This window comes from Ctenopharyngodon idella, chromosome 5 (genome assembly GCF_019924925.1).
Source record: "Ctenopharyngodon idella isolate HZGC_01 chromosome 5, HZGC01, whole genome shotgun sequence".
In the NCBI taxonomy this organism is placed as follows: Eukaryota; Metazoa; Chordata; class Actinopteri; order Cypriniformes; family Xenocyprididae; genus Ctenopharyngodon; species Ctenopharyngodon idella.
The window spans coordinates 32,035,287-32,055,337 of NC_067224.1; the positions used below are offsets into that span (position 1 = coordinate 32,035,287).

The following is a 20,051-nucleotide window of genomic DNA, read 5'->3' on the forward strand; positions in this document are numbered from 1 at the left end:
GGCTCTGGTCAAAACTGTGACGCACACTTATGCTGTTGTATTCAGTATGGATGCTGTTTAGTACACTGTTACCCACCTCTGTTACAAACACCACAGATTGGCCTAAAATGATCATCTATGAGTGTTATTTTTGTTTAATTCTGACAGGTAAATAACTGTTTTTATCTTTCCTTTGGTTGAAGCGAAGTGTCACTGTTTATTTGCTAATATAACATCATGTCGACTGAGCGTATGAAAAGTGTCTTGCAGCCCGAGTGGAAATATGGCCTGTTTATTCTACAAGATCGTGATGTAAAACAGCCTTTGAGTGGTTGACGATGACATTTAGAGAAACTATAATGTGTTGAAGAACAAGATAATTACCGAAGCCGCAGAAAGAATCCGTATGGTTTGTTTTGAGATTATTTTTTCGATTAAGATGAATAGTAGTCTGGTTCATATTAATATTGTTTTTCAGTTTCTCTTCGAGCTTGTTAAAGCTACTTTTCGTGTGAAAAGCAGATTTACAGATTATTTTTATGATGTAGCATTGTGCATTTCTCCACTGTAACAATGGACGGGGTGATATGCGATGAATGCATCCTTCAGTTGTGCTGGTCGCATGAAACAGCATTTTTGTGCTCCTGAGAGTTTCAGTCACCGACTCACAGTGGTGCCATCTAGCAGATGTGCTAGATATCAGCCTATTTCCTGTTTTCTTCTCGCATTATTATTATTTTTAAATAATTTATTCGATGATGGCAGATTCTCTCTTTCACTCTGATACTGTAAGTTCATTAGAAGGCGACTGACTTAATTAGATGGTGACTATCTTCCTATTTCTTTTTGTTTACCACGGAACATAGAAAGGCGGGTTTTAAAACAATTTGAGGCTAAATAGATGATTTCATTTAATTTCCTTTTCTTTTTTGGGGGGGTGGGGGTGGGGGTGGGGGGGGGGGGGGGGTGTACTTTAACCTCACAGCTGTTTATTGTATTGATGCTGTCTGTGTCTGAGGTTGTATCAGTAGTTGTCAATTCTCTGTGCTTTGTAATAGAGTGAAGTCAAAATCAAAATGACTGACAGCGGGGATCTTTGTCCTCACTTGGACTTTATTGGTGAAATAACTAAGGAGGAACTTATTCAGAAATCAAAGGTTAGAATTTATTTTGCTGATATTTAAGTCTTAAATGTATTATGAGTGCTGTGTATTGAATTGTATCATGTTATTTTTACTCAAGGGCACGTGTCAGTCATGTGGGGTAGGTGGACCAAACCTCTGGGCATGTCTACAGGTAAGGAGCCTTTTTCCTAGCAAAAACATACAAGTACAATGGTTTTTAAGCATGTAGAAAGATGTATAAATGCCATCTTTAAAATTAAGCCCAGAACATTTCTTTAAAGTCACCATGAAATCAAAATTCACAATTCTTTTTTATGGAATATTGCAGGATTTCTTATTTGTCTGTGCACATCATTATTTTTTTTTTAATTCATGTGCAGTCATTATTGATTGGACCATTGTTGTTTACTAATGCTGCAATCTCATGTGAGTTACAGGTTGTCCTGCCCTCACACTGAAAAACACATCATCAGAGAAAATAAGAAATGTTGTTGCATGAGGGAGGGGAAGTTATTTTGATAAAAGGATAGTTCACCCAAAAATAAAAATTCTGTCATTAATTACACACCCTTGTGTCATTCCAAACCTATAAGACTTTCGTTCATCTTCAGAACACAAATGAAGATCTTTCAGATGAAATCAGAGGGCTTTCTGTCCCTCTATAGACAGCTATGCAACTACCACTTTGACGCTTCAAAAAGTCTACAAAGAGATCGTAAAACTAATCCATGTGAATTGAGTGGTTTAGTCCAAATTTTCTGAAGAGACTCAATCACTTTATATGATGAACAGATCGAATTTACTCTTTTATTCACATATAAAGATCGGTCAGTGAACATAAACAGAAGCTCAATCGAACCTGCTTGACTTGCAAGAACAAACCTCATTGGTTCTTGCAAAAGCTCAAACGTGCTACGTAACACATGAGAATGAATCGCATTGGTTCTCGCATGTCAAGCGAACATGCTTGAGCTTCCAATTATGTTGATGAATGTTTATATGTGAATAAAAGCCTAAATTCAATCTGTTCATCTATAGAGCGATCCTGTTTTCATTCGCTCAATTCATATGGATTAGTTTTACAATCTTTATGAACTTTTTGAAGCATCAAAGTGGTAGTTGGTAGTGACTGTCAATGGAGGGACAGAAATTGCTCAGGTTTCATCAAAAATATCTTTATTTGTGTTCTGAAGATGAACGAAAGTCTCAAGGGTTTTGAACAACATCACTGTGAGTAATTAATGACAGAATTTTCATTTTTGGGCAACCTGTAACTCACATGAGAAGCAGTTTCACTCATATATACGTCACAATAGAAAGCAAAAGACTATCACAACTTCTGTTTTATGCCGACTCTAAAGTAAAAGATATATTTCTTGAAAATTATTTACTCTCATTATTATCCTGCTTTGTCCACAGTGTGACTGTCCCTACGTAGGCTGCGGAGAATCATATTCTGATCACAGTACTATACACGCACAGGTGACATTCTCTTTCATTCTATCTAGGCATTCATTCTATCTAGGTATCATCCATATATCATTTTTTTTGTTCTTTTGTACATGTTCTTTTTACCTGTTTCCAGGCCAAAAAACACAATCTGACAGTAAACTTGACCACATTCAGGGTGTGGTGTTATGTCTGTGAAAGGGAGGTGTTTCTGGAACCAAAACCTGTTACTCCTATATCAGTAGTTCACCGCTGCAAACCACATGAACAGGTAAATTCATCCGAATGTTTAAGAAATGTGCACTTTTAGCTGTTTAGGATTGTATAAACATGATTAAGATGGTACTTCCTGTTTGAGGTTGGCTGTGTCTTCTGCATTATTAATAATCAGTCTGAAGATCTCATTTAGACACAGTAATTTATAAAGCACATGTACAATACAAGATACACAATTCACTCTTTTTTTACATCCCCAAAGGATCCTCTTCCCCAGACAACATGTTACCCATTGAAGGCGGTTCCTATCGCAGTGGCTGATGAGGAAGGCTCAGAATCTGAGGAGGATGAGATTAAACCTAGAGGTATTATCATGTAGACAGGAAGCTAGTACATATTGCATGGCATTTCAAATCCTCTAATAAATGATAAATGGCAAGGACACCCACCTAGACATTGATGGGGACATGTCTACCGTTCAAAAGTTTGAGATCGGCAAGATTTTTTAAAAATGTTTTTGAAAGAAGTCTTTTCTGTTTACCAAGGCTGCTTTTATATGATTAAATAAACAATAAGTAACAGTAATACTTTAAAACATTATTACAATTCAAAATACCTCTGTTCTGTTTTTAATATATATTAAAATGCAGTTTATTTCATTCCAAAGCTGAATTTTCAGCAGCCATTTCTCCAGTCTTCAGAAATCATTCTAATAAGTTGATTTGTTGAAAATATTTTTGTAGAAATATTTTTTTCAGGATTCTTCCATGAATGGAAAGTTAAAAAAGAACAACATTTATTTTAAATAGAATGTTTTTGTAAAATTATAAAACTCTTTACTTGCATTTTGATCAATTTAATGCATCCTTGCTAAATAAAAGTATTAATTCGTATTATTTATATTATTTAAAAAATGTTATTGTTGATCTTTTATATAAACCTTTACATTTTTATTTACTAACAGATGTGGATATCTTGCCATGTTTATGCAACAGCTTAAAGGAGAGGATTGAATAATGAACAAATAACCAGTCAATTTCCTTTTCTGTTCTTTTAATATGAAAATATTGCTTAATGGATGCAAGTAGCCTGAATTAAATTGAATCTCATTGTCAATGGTTATGTGTAATGACTAAGATTCTATTCCACTCTGCAAAATTTGAGGTTCATCTATCATTGCTAAAGGCAATAATTAATAAAAAGCTTGTTATGCTTATTACTCTTTACTCTATCTAAGGTCTCACAGGGATGAAGAACATTGGGAACTCCTGTTACATGAACGCTGCGCTGCAGGCCCTGTCCAACTGGTGAGCTCACAACTTGTGCAACATAAACAACAGGCATTATCCAGGCAACACAGATTGGAAGCGTGACTGATTTCACTGATACATTTTTCGGTTCAGTGCATCCTGCCTTTTAAATTGACAATGGTTTTCATGTTTCTTTTTCTCTTCAGTCCTCCTTTGACTCAGTTTTTCCTGGATTGCAGTGGGTTGGTGCGCACGGATAAGAAGCCGGCGTTGTGTAAATGCTATCAGAAGCTTATCTCTGAGCTCTGGCACAAGAAACGGTAACAAGCACTGACTTGCCAAACCGCTAACCTAGATCTGGCCAGTTCTAGCGTACCTAATTTTAACCTTTTGAGCTTGATCCAAATTATCTGAACCTTATCATTCTCCGTTGGTTTTCTTTTTCCCTCTTCTGTACTTTCTTTGGCTTTCTGTCCAGGCCAAGCTATGTTGTTCCCACTAGTCTGTTTCATGGAATCAAACTGGTGAACCCCATGTTTCGTGGCTACGCTCAACAGGTATAAAAAGCAGTGTTATTTTTTTTTTGTATTATAGTAATTAATAATATATTGAATTGCCTTTGTTTACTTTTAGTTTCAGTAATTTTAGTACTTCAACTTATTTTATTTTAGTAAGTTGCGAAGTTGCTAATTTTCATTTAAGATTTATAAGTTTAAGTTTTTCATTTAATATTTTATTTTAGCTTTATTTCAGTAAATAAAATTAATTTTAATAGTTTAGTTTTAGTTAACTGTAGCAACAGTGATATAAAGATTACTATGCAACATTTCAAGACTGTAAATGTGTTTATCATATAAGCCTCATAGACTTTTGTGAAGTTCACACTTCTTGCTTCTGTTTTTTTAGGACACTCAGGAGTTTTTGCGATGTCTGATGGACCAGCTTCATGAGGAGCTGAAGGAGCCTTTGACCGACTGCAGCAGTGCAATCTTAGATGTCGACCCTGACCGCAACCTTGACAACCAAAATCATTTTGAAGGAGACCGAAGCCCCTCTGAGGACGAGTTCCTGTCGTGTGACTCTGGATCCGGAAGCGAGAAAGGAGATGTAGAGAGGGCAGGAGGAGAAGCAGAGCTGCTCATCCAAGATGAGTGCGTGGGCTTGAGAGGAAACGGCGGGATCTCAGAGAAAGAGAGGCTGAAGGAGAGAAGAGGAGAAGAGAGGACACGGGAAATGGATGAGGATGCAGATGTGGACACGGCCGCACAAGAGGGACAGGCAGAGAGAGAAACAGAGGCAACGACTACAACCACAACTGTGCCGACATCAGGAAATACAGGTGTGATGTTCTTATAATCTTAGGCTACATTCACGCTGTCAGTTTTTAGGATTAACAACCACATTTATTTACAGTTGTGAGTCTCGAAATGTCCCTTTCACACAGCAGCTTACAGTAGCGTCTTGAATACTGTCTGTATGAACGTGCAAATGGAGACAAGCCCCGCATTCAGTAACCATAGCGACAGTTACCGGATGGCAACATCCATCTTTGGTCTTATCACTTTTGATGCAATAAGAGTCCAATCGCAGCTGAGTTAATTAATCAAATCTTTATTAACCGACAGCAGCTTTTATATCTGGGTGGAGAGCGAAGCATTTGAGTCGCGTATAGAACACAAAACTGGCGGGAGCAGCTCCGGTGGAGAACAGTGACTGGATCTAAAACCTTCAGATGACACACAGTCTTTATGAAGGTTTTGGATGTGAAAACATAAATCTTTTCACTTCCTGATCCCTCTTTTTCTTACAGAACCTGATAATGAAGCTTCCATGCACTGTCCGTCCTCTCATCCCTGTAGCCCCGCTCACAGTTTGCAGGAGCTTCACTCCAGACTCTCCAGCAGCCCACCAAGATCCAGCCCCCTCAGAACTGGACCCACTTATACCTTAAAGAAAGGTTTGCTTCTTTCATATAGCCAAATACACCATAGATAAAAAAAATAAAATAAAATAAATAAATTAAAAAGTTGGATTTTGCTTTACACTAAATAACCATTATGTTTGTTTCTCTTATAGCTCAGATGCTCCTGAGCACCAAGAAGAAGAAGCAGTCCCGTTTCCGCAGTGTTATTTCAGATATCTTTGATGGATCCATTCTGAGTCTGGTTCAGTGTTTGACATGTGACCGGGTAAGGAAGAATACAAGGAGTTTTTCTGTCTCTAGAGGGCAACAAGCATCAAATCACATTCATTACACTTAAAATTGCATCACTACAGTGTAGTTGTAGGGAAGTCAGTGATGCACCATGTAGTTTCTGAGGTGCTCCAGTTCCACTTCCACTTCAGATCAATTCTGCAATTCAGAGCTGCACAACACAGACTGTGTCCATATCAAATAAACCAAATGTTATGTAACTGTAGAAGGATATATTTTAATGGTACAGTATGTGTAAGATGGCAGAAATAGCAATGTTTTAAAGAAAATATCTGCCTTTGTAGGTTTCGACAACCGTGGAGACCTTTCAGGACCTGTCTTTGCCTATTCCGGGTAAAGAAGATTTGGCCAAACTCCATTCCTCCATCCACCAGAGTGCTCCCGTTAAAGCTGGCGTCTGCACGGATGGCTATGCGGCCCAGGGATGGATCTCCTACATCATGGATTCTATACGAAGGTATATTGAGGGTGTGGTGGGGCTGAGAATGAACAAAGGGAAAAATTAATTGCACTACAGTTCAAAAGTCTGTAAGATTGAAAGTCTCTTATGCTCACCAAGAATGCATTTATTTGATCAAATATACAGTAAAAACAGTCAATATGAAATATGATTACAATTTAAAGTAACTGTTTTCTATTTTCATATATTTTGAATTTTATTTTATTCCTGTGACTGCACAGCTGAATTTTCAGCAGCCATTACTCCAGTCTTCAGTGTCACATGATCCTTCAGAAATCATTCTAATATGCTAATTTGGTGCTCAAGACCTTATTATTATTATTAATGTTGAAAACAGTTGTGCTTCTCAGTATTTTTGTTGAAACCTTGAAATTTTTGTTTTTTTTAAGATTTCTTTGAATATATTTCATAGGTTTAAAAGAACAGCATTTATTTAAAATAGTGAAGACTTGTTACAAAAAATATTTTTTGTGCATAAATGAAATGCATCCTTGATAAATAAATAAAATTCATAATTTTATAAAATGAATAAAATTAAAGTATTAATTTCTTAAAAAAAAAATACTGACCCCAAACTTTTAACCAAACCCTGAATGTAGAACAATGTAATTGCACTGAAAGCAAACATTGATATTGTAATGTAAATGTATGTGTTATTAAACACGGATCATGGATAATCCACGATGTTCATGTCTTTCTTTCTTTCTTCAGTTGAAAAAAAATTAATGTTTTTGATGAAAACATTCCAGCATTATTCTCCTTATAATGGACTTCAGTGGCCTCCAAACTGTTGAAGGTCAAAATTATAGTTTCAGTGCAGCTTCAGATGGCTTTAAACGATACCAGACGAGGAATAAGGGTCTTATCTAGTGAAACGATCGGTCATTTTAAAAAAAAAATGTAAATGTATATGCTTTATATAAACAAATGATCGCCTTCCAAGTGCTTCCGCCAAAACCGTACTTTCGTATTCTTCAAAAAGCTTACGCTGTATGTCCTACGCCTTCCCTATTCAACTTACGGAAAAAATGTAACTGGCGCTGCATTCGTTCCGTAAGTACTTGGAAGCACTTGGAAAGCGATAATTTGTTTATATAAAGCATATACATTTACATTTTTTTTCGAAAATGGCAGATCGTTTCGCTAGATAAGACCCTTATTCCTCGTCTGGTATCGTTTAAAGCCCTTTGAAGCTGCACTGAAACTATAATTTTGACCTTCAACCGTTTGGAGGCCATTGAAGTCCATTATAAGGAGAATAATCCTGGAATTTTTTCATCAGAAACCTTAATTTCTTTTCGACTGAAGAAAGAAGGACATGGACATCTTGGATGACTTGGGGGTGAGTAAATTATCAGGAATATTTTATATGAAAGTGAACTAATCCTTTAATTGCAGGTGGGTCATGGGTGGATGAGATATCTAAATCAGAGATAATTATATGTTCGGGCGGGTGGCGGGTGAATGATTTTTAACAGTGGATTCGAATGACATTAGAGCTGATCCGTGCATCTTTATTGTGTGTGTTTATGCAGGTTTGTAGTGTCTTGTATTCCCAGTTGGTTTTGGGGACCCATGGTAACTCTGGAAGACTGCCTGGCAGCTTTCTTCGCCGCTGATGAGCTGAAAGGTAACCGCACCATTTTTGACATTTCTGAATGTGCAATTATGAATGTGACAGAAAAGGGTAAAAAAAAAAAGAAAGATAATATTCAATTTTTTTCACACTGTTGTAGTCCTTGGCAACATATGATGTTAATGTTTTTTTTTTTTTTTTCACCAAACAGGAGACAACATGTACAGCTGTGAACGATGTAAAAAGTAAGATTTCTTAAAAAAAAAAAAAAAAAAAAAAAAGCTAAAATGCGTGTGATCAACATAAAAAAATGTAGTGGTTGCAATGCCGTGTAACTATTTCACAGTCTAATCTAAATAGTACTTATGGTTTTACAGCCAAAACCATACTGTTGCTATTAGGTTTTCATGTTTAGATGATGAAACATGCTCATTTACTCTACCTTTTTCCCAGATTGAGAAATGGTGTGAAATATTGTAAAGTTCTGCGTCTACCAGAAGTAAGTACCCCCCTCCATTTCGATCTGCAACTTCAATACAACTTATATTCGTAGTTTATGTGTGATCTCCTTTGCAGATATTGTGCGTTCACCTGAAGCGTTTCAGGCATGAAGTCATGTACTCTTTCAAGATAAATAGCCACGTGTCATTTCCATTGGAGGGTTTGGATCTCAAGCCCTTCTTGGCTAAGGAGAGCTCATCTCAGATTACTACCTACGACCTGCTGTCTGTCATCTGTCATCACGGCACTGCTGGGAGTAAGTTACTTCTGTGTAATATTGTGAAATGCAGCAGGAGTTTTGATATTTTGATATATGGCCTGACATTTCTTTATCGCTATTCCCAGATGAGAAAAAATGGTATTATTTTGTCTGTTTTATTTGAGTGAATTTTGTTTTGCCCTGTTGAACAGGTGGTCACTACATAGCGTACTGTCAGAATGTGATCAATGGACAGTGGTACGAGTTTGACGATCAGTATGTATCAGAAGTGCACGAGACAGTGGTGCAGAATGCTGAAGCGTATGTCCTCTTCTACAGGTACAGGTTTTTTGCTATTTTATTGATGTTATAATGTTTGTTTGAAGTGCGCACAGTAATGTTTTACCTTATTAAAGTTGGCTTGAAATGAAAATTCACCCTCTTTTTGAATGCACCTTATTGATATGAACAATTCATCCATGCATATGTTTTATTTTTAATTGTATGCCTATTGTATGTACTATTGGGACGCATAGTGTTGAGTGCTTTTTTTAATGGTTGTAATTTCATGATGTTCATTTTCTTTCAGGAAGAGCAGTGAGGAATCTGTGAGAGAGAGACAGAAGGTCGTCGCTCTGGCTAATTTAAAGGAGCCCAGTCTGCTTCAGTTCTACATTTCCAGAGAATGGCTCAACAAGTTCAACACATTCACTGAGCCTGGACCCATCACCAACCACACTTTCCTCTGTCAGCATGGAGGTATAATCACACACAAATACTGTCATGTATATCTAAAACCCCTCCAAACTGGGCCAATTTAAGTGGAATTAATTACTTGACTGAAATATTAATTTACCTACATCAAGGTTTTGTCAGACAATAGGTTCAGAAGAGATTAGGAGGTGTCAGGGGGTACTTCTGAACCTAACTGTCATGAGGTTTGCTGCTTGAATGAAAACCACAATTTTTTCTCTGTACTGTGATTACCGTGCAAGTATGAAGAGCTCAATGTGAGTACATATTGATTTAAGTGAGTGAGTAAATAGATTTACAGTAAGGGGTATGTGGCTACAGTTTGTAAACCTCCACATAATAGATTATTTTAAATTTTTAGATCCTATGGGGAGTGATTGACAAAAAAAAAGTATATCTTTGAGTTATAAAATATGAAATTATTTAAAAAATGAAATGATACTTTAAACATGAAATAAATACCACCAGTAGGTGGCAGCAAGTTACTGGCTTAATGAGTGAGCCATTGCATTATTCATTTCACCTTACTCCTCTCTTTGGGTCATTTTGACCCGAAATTATTTTATTTTTAATGTTTAAAAAATCAGGTGTGAACACCTAAGGGCTTGCTTAAAACTTTCACATTTGTAATGGGAATCCACACACCCATAAAAAAAACTGTAGTTAGAAAATTAGTAACAAATCCTTCCCTCGTGTGTCATTTTGACCCCCATAAGTAATGAATAGGAAATGGGTGATTTTTCTCCCCAAAAAAAAAAAAAAAAAAAAAAGAAGTGGCACAATCCAAAACACACGCTCAAATGAAGGGATGAGACTATAGAATAACCCTAATGCAGAACACTCTCACAAACACATGCATGCGGCCGTGCACGCACACCACTCACAAATAGAATTACATAATAAAAATATTTTTTTTTCTTTCTAGATTTATTTCTGAAGACATAAAAGCAAATACAAATTTCATTTTCGACTTTTATTACCCTATTCCAGTTTATTTTCTGTATGTAGAATCTCCATGGAGAAACTATAGGCCCCTCTGGTGGCAGTTATTATAAAATGCAGATAAATGTCATTTTTTTCCACAAGAGGTCAGCAGAGACACTCAATGACTGAATGCATGATTTTTTTTTTAAAGAGGCTTTCACTAGAATAGGACTGGAATGAGGTCTTTTTTTGTGAAACACTGTGCAAAAATATGCTTATTTTAAAATAAAACATGATAAAATTCAAGAATTTAGAGGTAAGTAAAATAAAAAAAAAATTGTTTTGTTTTTCTCTGGAGAGGAGAGGAGTAGGGTTAAACAATTTGTACAAAATGGTGGATTCATTCAGAAACAAAGCCATTGACTGTTTTTTTTTTTTTTTAATGGATAAATGAATCATTCACTCAAATGATTCATTCAAAACTGCAAATTTGTTTGATAATGAAACACCACTGTCTTGTTCTCAGAGACAAGCAAATAGTTCTGCTCTGGCTTTGTTTTAGATGATTTTCGTTGACATTTTGGTGCATCCCAATTCACGCACTTATGCACTATTCTATGATGTTTTAAAGTATAAATAGCGCAAATACTGTGTTCACACTGAAAATTCCAAAAAGAAAAAGTGCATTTTAAGTACCCGGATGATGCACTAAATTAACGGAAAAAATGATGTGTGGAATGTTGGACACTTAATGCACTTAACTGTCGCAGCTTTAATTATGTAGGAGGGAGAGGTGCTATCAAACTCCGATGATATGTGACAAAATAACCTTATACAATTCACACACTACACGAGTACATAGTGTATAAGTGCATAGTGTATAGTGCGTCATTTGGGACGCAACTTGAAACTGCATTCTAATAGGCTACATCACACAGTGAAAGCATGCACCCTCAAGGCACGATTTTGTTTGGTTTTTGCAAAGTGAGTGGCATACTCAAAAATGTCAGCTCACATATCGTTAAAACAACAATTACGAGATTACCGCAGACAATACATATCGCACACCCCTATTTGACCCTCACTGTTTTTTGTTGTTTTTGCTTGACATAAGTGACATAGAGAAACAAACCAGAGACATACCGTCTTAAAATGTTCTACTTCTTCTCCTTTGTCTGCATGAAAAGAATTGAGCCCATTATGTGGCTGTCACTGCTCGCATATCTTCTTACAACTTTTTCCTCAGTGGAAAAATTACCAACAAAGTTTATCTACAATGCCTGAAGTTTTTTTTTTTTTTTCCTCCTCTAGTGCTCAATGTGATGACTCATATGTGAACTATTAAATGCATTAAGCCACCAAATCTAGCATGTAAATGTTTTTATGAGAGGCAGTGTTTCATGTAGAAATTATATTACAACAAGTGACATGGTGAACAGCAAAATAATCCTATAATTAATCAGGTTTGTTTTTTTTTTTTTTTTTTTTTAAAACTCATTTCACCCGCCATTGGCAGGTTGTGGCAAATAGCTCATTTTCAACCCAGTATATGCCCCCTATGGTTTGCACATACTTTTTATTCCTTTTCACTTGCTGTAGCTGTAAAAACTTAATTTGGGTATGATTTTATACAGGAATCCCTCCTACTAAATACCATTATGTGGACGATCTGGTTGTGATCCTTCCTCAGAATGTGTGGGAATATCTTTACAACAGGTGAGTCATGCATAGCAATGCACATTTTTGACCTTTAGGAAGTCCTCAGGACATTTATCACCTTAGTGGAACATGGGATTATTTTTGAGCTTCTGATCTTGTGAAGTCAACAAATCCTCAGTCCAACCCTGAACTCACAAGATGTGTATGGAGTTGTATCGGTTCAAGACATCTGATGTCATGTGTAAGGAACTCCACACCAGCAGTGCAATGTAAACATTGTTGAGTTATGTGTTTGCTCTTTTCACTAGCCATATTTTGAACATTTCTTCATGTCTTTCACAGGTTTGGGGGAGGCCCGGCCGTGAATCACTTATATGTGTGTGCCATCTGCCAAGTAGAGATCGAGACCTTAGCCAAACGACGGAAGCTGGAGATAGACACCTTCATCAAGGTGAACAAATGACTTCACACACATTAGTTTGCTCTTGCGGGTTTAATATGTTGCTAACTTTTGTAGTCCACTTATAAGTAAACAATGAAAAGTAAACAATGAGATGTCACCACAACACTTACTGTGAATCGCAGATAGGCAGGGAGTGTATTTGAATACTGTTCTTTTAGGTTATCCACTCAAATACACAGTATTTTAGGCAATGTAGTGCAGAAACTCCTCTTTGGAAGGAGCATAATGTTCTTGGAAGCGTTTGCTGCTCGTAAAGCCAGAGAACTGATGAAAAACAGACTGCGTACTGGACAGATCAAGGGTGTGATCTGCACTGGAATCTTATCAGGACTGCAGCATCTTATCATGTGCACCACTAGATTTAAAACAGACATGTTTGAAGCTTTGGAAAAATTTGGAGGTCATGTTTGAAACTTAACAGGTTTTCAAGGGGCGCTTCAAAATGAAGTGCAGCATATAACTGTTATACTAAAGAGTACTGAAACTCTGAAATTGTTTGTTTAGAGGAAGTTTGAAGTTGATAGTGTCGTATCTCTCTCTGTTTCTTTTTCTCTTTCTCTCTATAGTTAAATAAAGAGTTTCAGGCTGAAGAAGCACCTACGGTCATCCTGTGTATCAGCATGCAGTGGTTCAGAGAATGGGAGAACTTTGTAAAGGGCAAAGACAACGGTACACTCTCATACAAACTCACAAACATGTGATACTGCTTATTTATTATAATAATAAAAAAAAAAACATGCAGCAAAATGAATAATGTCAGTCTGTGGAATTTAGTTCACTAGCCTGATGGAGGAATTTAAGTGTCTGTTTTTATTGTACAACTATTTTTACTAGGGGTGTAACAATATATAGTGTCAGAATGTATTGCAATACAAAAACAATATGGATCGTGGATAGTGACAATATGTATTGTGTATAGTTCACCCAAAATGAAAATTACTGTGTGAGGAAAAAATTCAAGTTTACATAGTTTGTGTCAGTACTACATTAAACTACTATAAATAATGTTGAATATAATGTATGATAATGTAATGGGGGAATATTTGTGGGTCCTGATAATGCCAAATGTCTTATGTTACCAGTAAAAAGTGGCCTACGTTATTTTAAATATATCTAGTCAATGACAGAGTGCAAGCATATTCATTTAAAATAATTCTGTACTTTCAGCTTCAGAATCATGAATATTTTTATTCTGGTATCAACATTGTCCTGTGCGTTGGGTTATCAGCACCAAGTCCAAGCCTATTCATTTCCACCCCCAATGTAATACCAAATTTAGCATCTTAATCAACAATACATTTTTGTTAACCTTTTACTATATGTCTTGGAGTATCGCAATAATATTGTATTGTGATATGTATCGTATCGTGACATGAGGGTATCGTTATACCCCTAATTTTTACACATTCAATTTGTATTTTAAGTTACTGTGAAATCAACATTAACATTTACGGAAAATTGCAGTATTTAGTAAAAGTAATTTATCCTTTTTTTTTTTTTTTTTTTTATTCTTGTGCCCTCATAATCTTTAATCAAAAACATTAACGTCCCCTTCCCCTTACAATGACCTCTTTTCTCTGTTGACGTGCAAACTAGCACTAGGACTTGGCAATAAGGTTGTCCAAATGCCTAACAAGCTTCAGTCCCTCCCCTCCAGAAACTTGCCACCCACATGAAACAATCGCAGCAATTAGCAAATGGCAAAAATCCAGTCAATTCCCGATGGACAAAATGAAGTCCCACACTATTTTTTTTTTTTGTCTTGTTTGAGATGCCCTTTTACTTGCATTTACATCACAATAGGGAAAAAAAATCAGTAGCATTTTAATGCTGACTTAAAAGGGATAGTTTACCTAAAATTTGTCCTCATGTTGTTACGAACCTGTATGACTTTCTTTTTTTCTTTACACAAAAGAAGTTGTTTTCATTATATGGACTAAAAACACTGAGACATTATTCAAAATATCTTCTTTATCTTTTTCTTGTGTTCCACAGAAGAAAGAAATGCATACAAGTTGAATGACATGAGAGTGAGTAAATGATGACAGAATTTTCATTTTTGGGTGAACTATCCCTTTAAGGCTTTGTCTAAAATACATTACAAAAGTCCATTTTACATTAGGTGATGTGTGTAATTTTTTTCTGATGTTACAGTACTCCTTAAAAATTATGAACTCTGAAACACATTCAAAACATCCCTCTGTTTGTTTGAGTGTCCCGACCAGCCTGACATGGCAACATTGACTCAACCAATGGCAGGATTTCTTGTCAGCTCAGCCAAGACCACCCTCTGTATTTTCAAGGAAATGTTTGCTTATGCACTGTAAAGGTCATTATTCTTTTCCTCCCTCCGTCTCTGGCTCTCTCTCTCTCTTTCTGCTGGTTTAGAGCCGCCCGGCCCCATTGACAACAGCAAGATTGCAGTAATGAAAGGCGGACATATCCAGCTTAAACAGGGTATTGCCTGTCTACAAATTGACATGTCTGTGACTCATCTTGTGTCAACTTTGTCTGAGTCGCATGTGTGTGTGTCTTTGTATATACATAGTTCATTATCTATGGTTTGGTTTGCAGGAGCAGACTACGGGCAGATATCTGAAGAAACATGGCAGTACTTGTTAAGTATTTATGGCGGTGGGCCAGAGATTGCAGTGCGGCAAACCATCAGCCCCCCAGACACTGACACGCATGGTGAGAGGAAGATAGAGGCAGAGACTAGAGCCCTCTGAAATGGTAAGACACACAGACAGTGACCTCAAAAAACTATTTGAACACTAAGCCACACTTTTATGTATGTTTGTTGCCAATAAGATTTTTTTCTAAAGAATTTAGCAAGGAAGCATTAAATTGCTCAGTAAAGGTATTTATATTGTTACAAACAGTTTATATTTCAAATAACTTCTGTACTTTCGAACTTTCTGAAAGAATCCTGAAAAAGAAAAGATTTCCACAAAAATTGTAAGCAAACCGAATTAATGTATTTGCATTATATAACAAAATGTCAAATCAAGTGTCATTGTTTAAACATGCTTTTCAAACTAAATAATTTGACAAAAATGTTTTTTAGGTTTCATGTAAGTAAAATAAGATATTGTTAATGTTTATATTATATTGTTTAAAAATAATACAAGTATTTAGACACTTTTTTTGTTTTCAAATGTTATAGAATATGTCTGTAGTTAAAGCATTGAACGACACCTACTCCTCTGTGACACCTGTGTGAACCCTTTTTACCGAGAAGCTGAAGTTAGTTCTGAGAAAAGCTCTAGCATCATTAATACCAGACATGTTTCGTCAGCATATGGTACAGACTGGTATGATGCAGACAGGCTGATTAATCACCATCTACATAGCTATTATAATCTATGCTTTAACACTACATTGATGTTTTTTTTTTTAAATGTTTTACAGGAGCTTCTCTGTCCCCTTGATGATTTTACAAATAAAAAAAAAAAGTATTGTATTTAGGTCATCCTAGGGGACAGAACAACTCCTGTAGTTGAAGAATCACCCATATATTTAATAATGTTGTTTTTGATAGGTTTTGTTTGTTTCTTTGCTCTACTGTAGGTGATGAAGACCACCATGTGGATGACACTGCGTTTAAATTTCTGTCTTACAAACACTTCGTGAGCATTTCTGTGGATCTGCTATCTGTGACTGACAGAGCTCTCCTATCATAGGAAACGGTCTTATTTATTAAGTGAATAAATCTATTATCAGACACGCACATAAAACATATTTAGGTAACACTTTACAATAAGGTTTATTAGTTAACATTAGTTAATAATACATTATTAAAGGGTTAGTTCACCCAAAAATGAAAATGATGTCATTTATTACTCACCCTCATGTCGTTCAACACCCGTAAGACCTTCGTTCATCTTCCGAACACAAATAAAGATATTTTTGATGAAATCCGATGGCTCAGTGAGGCCTCCATTGCCAGCAACATAACTGAAACTTTCAGATGTCCAAAAAGGTACTAAAAACATATTTAAAACAGTTCATGTGAGTACAGTGGTTCAACCTTAATATTATAAAGCCACGAGAATACTTTTTGTGTGCCAAAAAACTGAAATAATGACTTTTCGACAATATCTAGTAATGGCTGATTTTAAAACACTGCTTCGAAGCTTTACGAATCTTTTGTCTCGAATCAGGGGTTCGGAGCGCCAAAGTCACGTGATTTCAGTAAACGAGGCTTCGTTACGTTATAAGTGTTTCGCAATTTCAATAGTTCACTTGACTTTGGCAGTTTGATACGCGATTCGAACCACTGATTTAAACAAAAGATTCGTAAAGCTTCGAAGCTTCATGAAGCAGTGTTTTGTAATTGGCCATTACTAGATATTGTTGAAAAGTCGTTATTTTGTATTTTTTGGCGTACAAAAAGTATTCTCGTCGATTTATAATATTAGGGTTGAACCACTGTAGTCACATGAACTGTTTTAAATATGTCTTTAGTAGCTTTCTGGGCATCGGAAAGTGTGAGTTATCATGCTGGCAATGGAGGCCTCACTGAGCCATCGGATTTTATCAAAAATATCTTAATTTGTGTTCTGAAGATGAACGACGGTCTTACGGGTGTAGAACAACATGAGGGTGAGTAATAAATTACATAATTTTCATTTTTGGGTGAACTAACCCTTTAAAATCAAGAGTTGTATTTGGTAACGTTAGTTAATGCACTGTGAAGTAACATGAACACATAAACTGCTGTATTTTTATTAACTAACGCTAACAAAGATTAACAACTACAGTGACAAATGTATTGCTCATGGTTAGTTCGTGTTAGTTAATACATTAACTAATGTTAATAAATGAAACTTATTGTAAAGTGTTACACATATTTAACATTCATGATCGAGCTTCATTCATGTGTGCTGTTGATATGCTTGTTTCTGTTGTCAGTGGGACTAAGGGCAATGATGTAAGCCTTTCTCAGTAGTGCAGAGGTAAATACATAATGCATCAAGCAGGACACATTCGAACTCTCACTCAAAATCTATGTTAGAGCTCTTTGCTGATGTCTGCCTAGGCAAAATAAGGCTTGAACTTAGTATCTGCATGTTCAAAGAAGCTTTCTTTGCCACCCAACTCCACTATATCATGATAATTCATACTACAAATGTGATGAAATCAAGCATGTTGGCACTGTGAGGTTTTTTTTTTTGTGTGTGTGATGAATCATTGAAACATGATGGTGTTGAAGGCTTTTATCTGTTCAGCACTATTATAAAGTGAGTTCTGTTTACATTCCAACTCGCTTTCCATTTCCGAGATCTCAGAAAACAATTTCCATCAACACTTAACAATCAAGTAGCGTGTTCATGTTCACGCTAGCCACTAAATCATGATCTTTGGATACTATGGGATGAATAAGATTTGATGTTGCAGATATATGCATAATTCAGGCATTAAACTGATTCATCTTAAGTAGGAATAGGATGTGACGTCATAGGTGGCTTTGCCTTTTCATGTTAATAGTAAAAGTTTTATTTAATCTAGAACTGTTTACTCAATGCTACTGAAATTTGACCACAACTATTATTACCCAATATAAGATTTCAATATTAAAAGCTCAGGATGTGTTTTCCATTAATATTACGTTTTGTTTTAATGCACTTTAAAAAATCCTCAGTTTTGACAGTTTTGAAATCCCATCTGTCCCAATAGAAGGAAGTGAATCCTTCCTGGATATCCCCATTTCGGCGCCCCAGCTCTGGCACAGGGTTGTGTAAGCTATTATATTTGACATATTCAGTATTTAAATGGTCTTCACATTTTCACTATTTCCTCAGACTGGCAAAAACATGCATCAACTGCTTACTCAACATGCTTCTTGGTGTGCTGTCTGTTAAAAGCTGCATCGTTTATATTTCACAATGTTTTAGTGATGCAGCCCCACAGCCCCAAATAAAACTAAACTACTTTTCTAAGGGAATGTGCAATGAGGTGTATCAGATGTGTTGGAAATGCTAATAGAATGCCGTTAAACTATTCTAGTTTAAGTATGTCATTTCGAACATATTCTTTGTACATAAAAAAATGTAACAGTTTTTATTTATGAATGTCTTTTCTCATAAGCAAACGGTCAGAATTGTGGAGAATTGCGGAGTTGTGTATAGGGCAACATAGTCTGTTACATATTTTGTTGCAGGAACTTAAAAATTCCAAGGTAACTTCTGATGTAATGCCTTTTTAACTTAAGTGATTTAAATGTTAAGATCTGTCTGATTTGACAAATAGAAATAAAGCCTGTTCTTTCTCCAAAGTGTCTATTTCTTTCGTTGATTAGTTTTTATATAGTTCTTTGATCATATTACTGTGATTCCCAGAATTGTCTTCCTCATCTTTGAGCAATGGTTGTGATGAGGATTACGTTCATGACTAGCCTGATCCAGTAATAAACTTCAGATCCATTTTGCGTAACCTAAACCCATGCCCACACTTGTTAAAGGGATGGTTCACCCAAAAATGAAAATTCTGTCATCATTTACTCACCTTCAAGTTGTTCCAAACCTGTATGAATTTCTTTCTTCTGCTGAACACTTAAGAAGATATTATGAAGAATGTCAGAAACAAAACAGTTTCTGGTCCCAATTGACTTCAATAATATATATTTTTTTCATATTATAGAAGTCAATAGTTCCGTTTCCATTACCATTCAAATTGTGAATTGAAAATGGGCCCAATTTCAGGCAATTCGAAAAAGGAATATTTTGCAAAACTGCAATGGAAACATTTCGCATTTACAGTTGGTGTATGTAAAAGTCAATCATTCTTTAAAGATGGCATGGTATGTTTAGACAGAAGACGAGACAGACTTCTTTAATAAACTCATAAAAGACAAAAGAATTATGGATATACTGGATTCTGAACAACAAAGAAATGCCACAATTTATCAAGACTTCAAAGCTGATAGGAGGGAGAAACACCCAGTCATTAACACACTTGTCATTAATGCTTGGATAACATGCCGACTTCTCCTTTGATTAAAAACAATGGCTAGTGCAGTGGCTGTGATATACTTAAACCTACTAACATTCGTTTTGGAATGACTTATCGTGAGAGGAAAAAAAAAATGTTTTAGCATGACATTAGTTAATGGAAATGCCATCAATAGTTTTTTATCGCCATTTAAAAAATATTGCAAAAGTTTTGCACAAATCTGCAATGGAAACCCAGCTAATGGGGCTCATGAACTGTTTGGCTACCATAATTCTAATAAATATGTTCTTTTGTGTTCAGCAAAAGAAAGAAATACAGATTGGGAACAA

At 35.9% G+C, this 20,051-nt stretch overlaps 1 protein-coding gene across 2 annotated transcripts; it reads left to right on the top strand.

Moving 5' to 3' along the window:
* Positions 1-2: 2 nt before the first annotated feature.
* usp20 (ubiquitin specific peptidase 20) lies at positions 3-17,205 on the top strand. Of its 2 annotated transcripts, none has more exons than XM_051895248.1 (25): positions 3-147; positions 1,038-1,136; positions 1,222-1,275; positions 2,523-2,585; positions 2,689-2,823; positions 3,031-3,133; positions 4,006-4,075; positions 4,225-4,338; positions 4,497-4,575; positions 4,925-5,357; positions 5,829-5,975; positions 6,095-6,207; positions 6,518-6,690; positions 8,229-8,323; positions 8,481-8,514; positions 8,723-8,768; positions 8,846-9,026; positions 9,182-9,308; positions 9,559-9,728; positions 12,281-12,362; positions 12,648-12,756; positions 13,335-13,437; positions 15,157-15,225; positions 15,343-15,501; positions 16,339-17,205. In XM_051895248.1, the coding sequence occupies exons 2-24, from the start codon at positions 1,056-1,058 to the stop codon at positions 15,495-15,497; spliced, it is 2,736 nt and encodes a 911-aa protein (XP_051751208.1). In that variant the 5' UTR covers positions 3-147; positions 1,038-1,055; the 3' UTR covers positions 15,498-15,501; positions 16,339-17,205. The 2 variants fall into 2 exon arrangements, with proteins under 2 accessions (XP_051751208.1, XP_051751210.1); XM_051895250.1 differs by lacking the exon at positions 16,339-17,205 and adding an exon at positions 14,764-14,798.
* The last annotated feature ends 2,846 nt before the right edge of the window (positions 17,206-20,051 follow it).